At 40.8% G+C, this 10,626-nt stretch overlaps 1 protein-coding gene across 1 annotated transcript; it reads right to left on the bottom strand.

The window, feature by feature from the left end:
* Positions 1 to 368: 368 nt before the first annotated feature.
* Positions 369 to 7,158, bottom strand: LOC145480919 (extracellular calcium-sensing receptor-like). The gene has a single exon (XM_081459262.1). The coding sequence runs from the start codon at positions 6,960 to 6,962 to the stop codon at positions 4,221 to 4,223; it is 2,742 nt and encodes a 913-aa protein (XP_081315388.1). The 5' UTR covers positions 6,963 to 7,158; the 3' UTR covers positions 369 to 4,220.
* Positions 7,159 to 10,626: the final 3,468 nt, after the last annotated feature.

Below are 10,626 nucleotides of genomic sequence, written 5' to 3' on the forward strand. Positions count from 1 at the left end.
TGGCATTCGTCACGCATTCTTTAATCTCCGAAGCGTGACAGGAAAAGTGAGTCAGCAAGTTTGTGACTACTGTTACTTTTTTGAAATTTAAACTGCAGCGAAAGTTAAAGAACACTCACTATCCTCTAAATTCTACAGAACATGTTAAAATGGAATTATCAATTTCTCCCCAAAAACTTAGAAAAAAGAACGAACAATCAAACGAAACGATCAAACGAAAGAAAGGAAGAAAGAAAGTTTGAATGAGTAAATAATTCTTTATTATCAACGCAGTTAAAACAATTGCGCAACTTTACAATAAACGATCGCACAGTATCTAATGCAACAATTAAAAGCTCATTAGAGAGTGAGTGCATACAAATACAAACCAATATCTTATTACAAAAGAGCTGTAGGTTCGTTCAACACTCAGCCAGGAAAGTATGAAAGAAAGTTCAGTCCTCTATTCCTCTCCCATGCTTTCTTCAGTTCCAGGGCGGGCAATTAAAAAGCACGTGCCAGAGAATGGATCCTGCGAGCTGGTCACATACATCTAAGATAACACTAGCAATCTACACCATACTTCTAACCAAGGAAAACAAGAAATATTTTTTAAAAAAAATAAAGGATGATATTGTCAACACTCATATCTTAAATCCCAAGGGAAGGGGCGGCGATGGATTCTCGTTAGCCCCCACACAGCCCAGGTCCAAATTTCTGTCTGAAATTTTTATCTGGACTGAAATACCTTAAAATTTAGCCCTTTTAGTGAGGCCAATGAATCATCCAACAATTTAGATCTCTTTTGAAAAATGTATTAAAAACATTTTTAGCTTGCGAGCAGAGCTCTCTGCTTGACGTCATAGGCTTTATGATAGAATGATGATAGAATGGGGGTGACGAATGGTAAGTCGTTTTCGAGGCCCAGGCTTTTCAAAGTGTCATTCGCCAATTTCGTACACACCCATTCTTCCTGAACGGTCCTGAACTTTTTGGGTCATACATTTGCGGAGCGTGTTACTAATTCGTGTTCCTCTCTGAATAGACACACTTCCTTGTAACTTGACAGACTTGTAAAATGCGAAAATGCGTAGCAAATTCTTGCAGGAGCTAAATTAAATGGTGTGAGAGAGGACCTCATGGACTCCATCCCATCTAACCCCTGCAGTCGTCAATCATCTTAGCTCTGAACGTACTATTAAGATAATATGTTTTGAGCTGAGAATATGGATTTCACAGTCGTTTATGTTATTCAAAGGGATGCATTTACCTTCTGTTATGAGGACGCGGAAATGAGGGTCCCCAATAGGTTTGGCGGGATGCGGGATTTGGCTTTTTTTCGCCGTGATATTTGGGATTTGAGCTGAAAACAGGGGCGGGATGCGGGAATTACAATTACGAGTGGGAGCGGGATTTCATGTTTTTATGGTGTTGGGATGCGGAATTCGTAAGGGGAAAAGAGCGGGATACGGGATTCCAATTCCTGCGTGACCTCATAAATTGTTATTTACCAGCCCAAAACCTACAAGCTGGCATGCAGAAACGAACCTTTGGTGGGTATAGCTGTGTCAGGTTTCAAGTAATGAATAGCAACGGCTCTGTATCCTGTCAGGTATCCATTACCGATTGATAACGTTAGTATCATGAGACTGTATGAGGTCTTTGAGTCCTATTGCGATCATTTGTGTAGCCTGCACTGATAGTTTAGCGGTTTTTAAGCAATTTGAACACGCTTAGAAAGCAGCGAAGCCGCAATAACGAGCGCCAAAGCCGCGTTAAAACATTGCTTGAACCGCCAAGCTGCGCAGGCTATCATTTGTACTGCTGACCTCTGACATCAACAGCATCTGTCCATTCTGACATGTTTGTGTCTATAATCCCCCCGATCCTTTCTACTTTTTCTAGTCTTTCGACCTTTTCCAGAGCGCATGGCTTGTTTTGGCCAGGATGGCCTCACCGAATGGCGGTGATAGTGATTTACCGAACGAAGTATGCGACATTACGAATTCCGTCACCATATATTACGAAAAGGATGTTCGAGCGGGAATGCCTTCATTCGGAAAGAAAACGTCAGAATCATTTGTGCTTACTTATCTGCTACTCATTGAATTCTTTTTTGATATTTTATGCGATATCTATTTTCAAAAAGGTTCTGTGGTAATAATTAAACTAATCATTACTGTATTAATGTAACAAATCAATAATTAACGCAGAAACGTCTTTGTAAAGTGGGCGGGATCGGGATTTCCAGGCTAACAAGGGTGGGATGGTGGGATTAACAGGAAAAAATGGGCGGGAAAGTGGGATCTGAGAACCCCATTGTGGACCCTCGGAAATGATACGCGCTTGGCATCTCAGTCGTAAACATTTCCGCTTTGTAGGTACATTCCAACACGTTATTCTACCGCGTGCAAATGATCTCCACAAACTGATTCGTAGCATATTGTCCGGGGGGAGAGGTTGTCTGCATTTTTGTAAAAGCTCACTTGCATGACCGAAGTATGCTGTGTCGGGCTTGGGGTAAATTCGTGGACGGCGGAAACTGGGCACGGTGCCTAATCATGATCATAGTCATCAGAACCTCATTGATTTTGCTCCGCCATGTTCAACTTTTGGCGGAACATTCTGAAACACTTTTGTCTGTAAAGGAATCTGGTGTCAAAAAGCTTCTAGGCTCGATTTCCGCCGCTCTCTCGTGTCTGGTTTATTACCAGACACGTTTATTAGTTTATTAGTCACATAATGTCAATAATTAAGTAAATTATTATTAGCTGCAAATTTTTATTTAAACTAGGTTAGATCTTACGTTGTGAATTTCTTAATTCTTATTTTGTAGTGATTCTTTATTGTTTATTTACACACGGCCCCACAAGCTGCAAGCTTAATTACTTATCGTGTTTAAATAAAGGTTATTTACTTACTTACTTACTTACTCTGGTCTACGGGAGAGGAGCGCGGGTTCCTTTCCCTAACAGCGGCTGGTAATTAAGCCTAGAAGGCTTCCTCTGTTCTGAAAAGTTCGCGTATCTACGGAAAGCGATTTGAGTTGAGGGGAGAGGGGGAGGCATGTGTTGGGAAGCTTGCGCGTTTGCTAGGAGAATTAAGAACAGCAAAGAAAATCAATTCACCCACAATTGTTAAACTTGATTAGTAGGGAAAAAAACACTGTAAATTTCTCTCTCAGGAAGTCCATCAACTGATGAAAGAGAAATATAATTACACTCTGGTCACCGGTGTGCATATTTCCGGTTATGCTAGAAAAAAAAATCTCGTTATGTATCTGACTCGAGTGGTCGACCGTGTTTTATACTCTGAAATACTGAAGTGCGCCACAAGACCGAAATAACTTTCAAGCAAGACATTCAAGATCATCGAAGGAGAGTTTTTTTTTCACTCGATTCCCGTAATGATTTTATGAATTCTACTGCCACTAATAACCTGCGAGGAAACTCTCTTTTGGGGGTTTTGGGCGAGTGAGTAACGACGCCGCGATACACGCGTGTAGCCGCGAGGGAGAGAAACCCATAAGTTGACATAAAGATTTATTTCTGTTGGACAAAAAGGAAAACATCACAAACTTGCATTTAATTTAAATTTGTTTTTATTGTATAAATCCTATCTCTGTCATATAAAAAAATTTCCAGTTAATTTAACAATGTAAAATTTAAATAAACTTGTTGTTATTCCACTACGTGAAACAAACATCAGGTCTTCATAATGATTTTTTCGTAATTAAAAATAAAACAATTTTGATGAAAATCACATTCATTATTTTCTCATACTTGCCAGGAGGCATAAACGAGCTAGTTTGTGGCACGCACTCGCTTTTTGCGTCTTCAATCAATTTTGCTCGAGAAATGGTGTTGCGAAAAAACCCCTTATAGTTTGCCACTTATTTAGGAATTCAACTTGTATATTTACAGAAGGTTTCCAACATCACTGGTGTCTGCTAAGTCATTCTTTGACCTATACTTAATTAATTAGCAAAGTACGATCATTTCCAGTTACTGAACACTGAAGCGGTAGAGAATTAGTAGATTGTATTTAAGTAATGAAAACACAAAATTAGCCCACTGGAAATGGCTGCTGGAAGCTATTGCAATTTCCATGCGTCATTCTGTGGGAATCAATCACGTTCTTTTCACGACTAGTCTTACTCGTTATGGCTGGTGCACGAATAGCTCTTCCAGTTTTGTCTGAGACGTCTCGTTTTTGTCTTTCTTTTCTGCAGAGCCTAACAATTACAACATAGTTGTGGCGTTTTCATTCTTCCCTTCAATATCTTTTATACTCTGGGAGTCCGGCTTGGGTTGGGTCGGAGTCTCCCCTTGGACCGGGATCTCCGTGGGTGTCCTTACTGCGTTACTCTCCGGGTTGTTGTACGACCTATGCTGTGACTCCGCTGGCTCCATTGTGCTCCGCCGGAAGGTGTGGCTGGAAATTTGGCTCTTCATGTAAGCCACAGTATTTTTCTCGGGGTGAAGAAGAATAATGTAAATCTTTGGTACAAAGATGCACACCAGCAGTCCAGTGGCAGCGATTATTGAGGCTGCACCCGAGATAACCACCGAGTATTTACCGCGGATGTTCAAATAAACTGGGTAAAACGTCACCCAGGAGATAACAATGACGTAAAGAGCAAACGCGATGAATTTCCCTTCATTGAAATTATGCGGCAATTTTCTGGACTTAAACGCGAAATAGCAACAGACAATTGACACGATGACGAGGATGGCGATGAGGAGATATTGGCAAAAACGTCCCATCACGACAGAATTCTCCAAACACTCCAGAAAATAGGTTGTCCGCAAGGATTTGTCAATGTGTGGCCGAGGTATGTCCACTGCGAACCAAATAATTAAGATTAACAAGTCCAGGCCTGCAACGCCGACAATTACTAAAATGTGCTTGTGTTTCTCGATGAATGTTTTGGTGAGTTCAGAGCGCGGGACTCGGTGTTCAAACAAATGGACAATTCTTTTTGTCTTGACGCCAAGCACCACTATAGCAACTGTGTAAAAGAGATAAAACCAGGCCTGTGATAGAGGACAAATACAGTCGCTTGGTTCAGCGAGGTTCACCAAGGCCCATAGATAGTTCATTCCGATACAAAATAAGAATGTGTAGCTGAGTTGACGATTCGAAGCTTTCACGATCGGAGTTTCATTGCGCCACACAAACACTGCACCAACGAGAACCGACGCTAGGACTCCCAAACAAGCAATAAAGGCGATTAACACTCCGGGGGGGTCCCCCCAGCTGATGTGCTCCAAGGGGACTGGGATGCATTGTGTTCGCGCTTCATTCGAGATGTGGTCCGCAGCACAGGGTGTGCAGTTCATCGCTCCAGACACACTTGTTATAGTGTCCTGTGAACATCTGATACATTGCCAACAACAGTTGAGTTCCTGCGTTTGTCGAAATCCAGGTTCGCATCTCTCGCTACAAACCGATCTTGGGATGGTTCCCGTCAACCCGTTGTTCCAAATAATGAGGCTAGTGTTAAGGTTGAGCTTTCCCACTTCCCAGGTTCCCACAGTCTCCACTCGACCGCCTGCTCCGTTACCAGCGCGGTAGTTGATGATGCTGTAAGAAGCCAAAGAATCACCGTTATCGTCAAAGAAGACCTTGGACACTTCACTTGTGAAATTCACTTTTTTCAAGTAATCAAGGACATCGCGTGGTTCAATGTATGGTTCCAACTGCGGACATTGGCTCACTGGAGGCGATTTACACTTGAATATGGCGTCTAACGCATGCGCAATAGCATACACAGCATTTATGACATATGTGGCTTTGCTGTCAGACAGACTGTTTTCAAAGACACTCTCGTTGACCTTGAGGTGGTAAGAGCACCGCTTCATTCCGTCTGATGGTGTGATGTTGAAAGTGCAATCAAATTCTCGTTCCCAGAAATGTCTCCACCACGGTTCTGGTCTGTACGCGGAAGTGCGAGACAATAGATACCGCTTATATGAAGGAACAGTTACATCCGTGAACACAACACCAACCATTCCCTGCAGGATGGGTTGAAGATCTTTTTCCTTGATAACACTGTCGTGATTTCCCCAGGCTTCGCTAGCAACCCAGGTTCGACCCTCCAGGCCTTGACGCATAGCTTCTCTCAGCACAGCCAGAGCGTGCCGGCTGGTGCAGTACAAGATTATCACACCAACTTCTTCCATCGCTTTGAGTTCCTCAATGATGGTTTTGATTTTCTCATCCCTCTGATTATCCTCAGTGGCGGGAAAATAATTTTCGTACGCAATACAGATCCCTAAGGGTTTGGTATGTTTTTGTAAAAATTCAATCCCAGATCGCCCGTACGCGTCGTCCTGTGCTATAGCTGCAACATAACGCCATTTAAACTCGTGAGCAATGTCCGCCATCACTTTCGACTGAAACCGATCCGGGGGAACAGTGCGGAAAAACGATGGATAAGCGCTGCTACTGAGTTCGTCGCTCGTGGCAGCATAGCTTATAAGCGGAATATCTTCAACCTCCAATAAATTTGACACCAAGATTGAAGACCGCGAGTTACCAGTCCCAACAACAGCGACCACCGGAGAGAAACGGTTCGGCGGTAAAATGAGACACGATTCATTCAGTGTAGGATTCATAAAAGCAAATTTATGAACATTGACATAATCCAAGGTGGCTTTCATGGCTCGACGGTTTATTAGATTTGTGTCAGTGATGTCGTAACCCAGCGTGATGTTCGGCAAAAGTTTCGAATCATTGTTGATCTGTTCGATGGCAAAGACCATGGCTTCAGCTAATGACATAAATTTCGATCTAAAATCTCCGCGCACGTGCACAGGGAAAAGACCACCAATAGTTACGTCTCCCTCCTTGTAGATTCTCATCCCTGGGTTGATTCCAGCAGCTGTAAATGTGGTTGGTGGCATAACAAGAAGCGAAACCATGACCATCACCGCCGCACCAGAACTGAGGTTATGAAAACAAAATTTCGGCAAAACCATTTTCAAGTCTTAATTGCATCACCTGTCAATTCCGAGACCTTCAAATCCTCCGTAAAACACCAGCTTTGTTCTCGAATAGTTTCGTATCAAAACTCGAAATCGTCCTTAGAACAGTGAACTAACTTCCTGTGAATGGGTTGGCGAAAACGAAATACATGTGAGTAACGCTATTTTTGGCACGCGTTGGGGCATAGTGTGTCTCACGTCAATCAATCAATCACGATCTTTAATGAGATCTTGTCCGGATGATCGCGCATTTGAAAGTAAAATATCTAAACTCTTTCAAAACGCTGTATTGACTACACAATTGTAAATATACTTATGTCTTTTTTTTCCCTAGGGCGATGTCACGCTGTTAGAAACAACAAAAGCTTTTAATTATATCTATATCTCGTGAAGAAATTTTCAAATCTGCAAAGTTTGAAAGTGTCGACCCATTAAACTTGATATCCGCCATTTGTTCGAGGTAATCTTTGTCATCGGCTGTGTAAGAAACAGCGCCTTGTCAGCTGTCACGGAAACAAAATAGTGCTTATTTGTTTACAGAAAAATACGTATTTTGCCATTCGATCAGTTACGTACCTGAGGCGTTCATAGTTGTGTTTTAAATCGTTCTTGTTGGCAAATATTCGTGCAAGAAAAGCTGACAGTCAACTTCAAAGTCTCATATAAGCTTGTTATGTCTGGCTTGAAATTCGGTCGCTCTTTGTTTTAAAAAAAGGAAGCATATAAACCTTAATTAACAGGTCACGAGTTTCAGCGCATAGTGAAGATTCCATTTATTTTAGTTAAGTAAATAACTTGCCTAAGTAGAACAGCGGATATCTTACAAATTTGACCTCAAAATTTGTATTTCTCCTAATTTTCGTGTCCAGTTATTGTGATGAGAGTAAAAATTTTAATAAAACTGTCAGAACCATCGAAACAAATAAATCATTTAGGAAAATAAATTCACATTTTTAAACTGTTTCAGTTGAAAGTTCCACGCGTTCGAACTGATTTACAACTGGACTGCAGGAAGACAATATGTACGTTAATTTGGGAAACATTTCTTGAGAAACAAAAATGGTCCTTTTTCGCTGGCTATTCGGTGCCAACCATTCTTGACCTTCTGTCGAACCTGATATCAAGCGGTCTAATATTCAACGATCACCTAAATTTCTCAAACGCTTACAAGATTTAAGTACTTCGGTTACGAAACCTTTTTTCGGAAAGAAACTCTTCGAGAATTTGCAGCCAATGAACTTAATAGCTGTATCAGTAAACGAACCTATCAAACCACGACAGTTTGCCAAATATTTAATTTTAACAATTTCTAGGTGCGATTCTTGACCGCTATGGCCCCAAGACAACAAAGAAGCAGTCAGATATAAAAGTGTTTGGCCGCAGAAGGTAGGTTGCTAAAAGGATCTTATTCAAATACAAACACATTAAATATGCAGTAGTCGACGTCAAGCTTTTCTTTCCCACGCAATACGTGCCTTCTCGTTCAGTTTCCTTTGATGGATTCAGTTCAGATTTTTAAGCCTCTGCAGGGCCGTAACTAGTAGATCATTGAGTAACAGGCAAAGCGAAGCACTTGCCTCAGTCATTTTTTTTTTCGGTTTTGTTGTTGTCGTTGTTGATGATGTCTTTTTGAAGGGGGAAATGAAAACACCGCTGGCAAATAAAAACAGAGAAACAAAAAAGAACATTGCCTCAGTCATAATTTGCTTCTGGTTATGACCCTGCTCTGTTAATTTGTAAAACTATTCCGCTTGTTTGGCCTTTTCCCCTTGCTTTCCTGTTGAGAGGTTTAACACGAATGAATTGTTTTCAGGTAATTCTCTCTGCATGTGACAATTGAATTTACATACAGTCATACAGGTGTTACGTTGTTGAGGACCAATTTCGTTTTAGCTGACTCACGCGCCAGTCGACTCAACAATTACTACTATTACATATATCTCACCAGACGCTGGCGTGGTTATAACAAACATTTATGTGGTTTTGCCTTTATAACTGGAAGTGCTGTACAATTATAAACCTTGCCGGTCACTGTTTTGAAAGGGTTCTGTTGCGTGGGCAAACAAGGTTTGGGTGAAAGTGCACTTCCCGAAAACGAGCTTGAAGGCAATAACGAAAAAATACCGGCTCAAAAGGATTTAGTTTTTTAGATTTATTTTTCAAGAAGCATTCCACTTGTAGAATTTCGCTCTTTAACCTTGATTGTCGGAAAATTATCTCGATTAAATATTCGTTTTGGGTATAGTTTACATAATTATGCTGCCGGAGCTCGAGGAGCCAATGCATTAACACTGAAGAGAACAGATGGTTTTATCAACCTTATTTCAATTCGACTTCCTAGTTCCTCTAGCATCAGGCACTGATGATAATCAGAAATTTTAACTGATTTAAAACACAGAGTAGTTTCCATTTCATACCTCAATTGCCAGCAAGTTGATTTTATATTGCAAACTATGAAAGAAATCTCAACAATGTTATATTGCGACACACATATCATGACTCGACATAAAAGAGACTGTTCAAATGCCATTCTGATCTATTTTCACCAAAATTTGTCACAGTGCCCTACAAAATTTTCGATAGGAAATCAACATTGCAAAACCAGGGCCCGGATTCTCAAAAAACGCCTTCGCCTGATTAATCCCTACCTAGTGGTGAGCGAAGTGAGTTTTATAGCAGATTTCGCAATGAATTTACTCTTTCACAAACAGGACCAACGATTCATGCAGTTTAACTTACGAAAACATGCTGATGCCAATATCAGCAAAATCTCATGCAAGTTTAGAAAGCACATGCTCCCTTTATTCAAAGCGAAAGATGACTTCAGATTGGTTTATCAGAGCTATGTTGGTCCACAAATTTTTTTTTTATCATACCTCTGTTTTAGCACTGTTTATTCACACAAATTTTTTTCGGTTTTTGAGACGAATTCAGAGTGTTGATAAACTTTGGTATTGCGAAAGCTGACTTCTGTGTCATCGGCAAAAAGTTTGCATGACTTAATCAAAATCCAGCATTGTGTTTAGAGTTATTGTTTTTAATTTTTTTTTGTGGGAAAGTGTATTATTAGAAAAACAGTCAAACCTCTACGAGCGAGCACCTTTACTAGATGGCCGCTCTCATGCATGCAAATGAAAACATTAGGGATCGATTTTAAGATACTCTAAGGCGAGGTACTACTTTGGCCGTGGGGGACTAGGGACCGGGTTGACAACGGCGTTTTTCCCGCCAATCTCTGCCAAACTCAAATGATAAGATTTTGTAGTACGGCAGCACCTTTATTTGGGGATGGTTAACAAAATTATGCTGCCGGAGGAGCTAACGCATTTACACTAAAGAGAACAGATGGTTTTGCCAACCTTACTGATTTCCATCCGACTTACCCTAGTATATATCACTGATGATAATCAGAAATTTTAACTGATTTAGAACACAGAGTAGTTTTCATTTTATACCTCACTTGCCACACTGTTTTATATTGAAGCATGCTGATTTATATTGAAAACTATGAAAGAAATCTCAACAATGTTATATTGCGACACACATATCATAACTTGACATAAAAGAGACCGTTCTATGCCATTCTGATCTATTTCACTAAATTCTTCACCTTTCCCTTCAAAATAACATCCGATAGGAAATCAGCTGTCCACCAGGG

This window comes from Orbicella franksi, chromosome 3 (genome assembly GCF_964199315.1).
Source record: "Orbicella franksi chromosome 3, jaOrbFran1.1, whole genome shotgun sequence".
Lineage (NCBI taxonomy): Eukaryota > Metazoa > Cnidaria > Anthozoa > Scleractinia > Merulinidae > Orbicella > Orbicella franksi.

Bases quoted from the DNA above. Each gene is read 5' to 3' on its own strand.
- LOC145480919 (XM_081459262.1), bottom strand. From the start codon at position 6,962: ATGGTTTTGCCGAAATTTTGTTTTCATAACCTCAGTTCTGGTGCGGCG.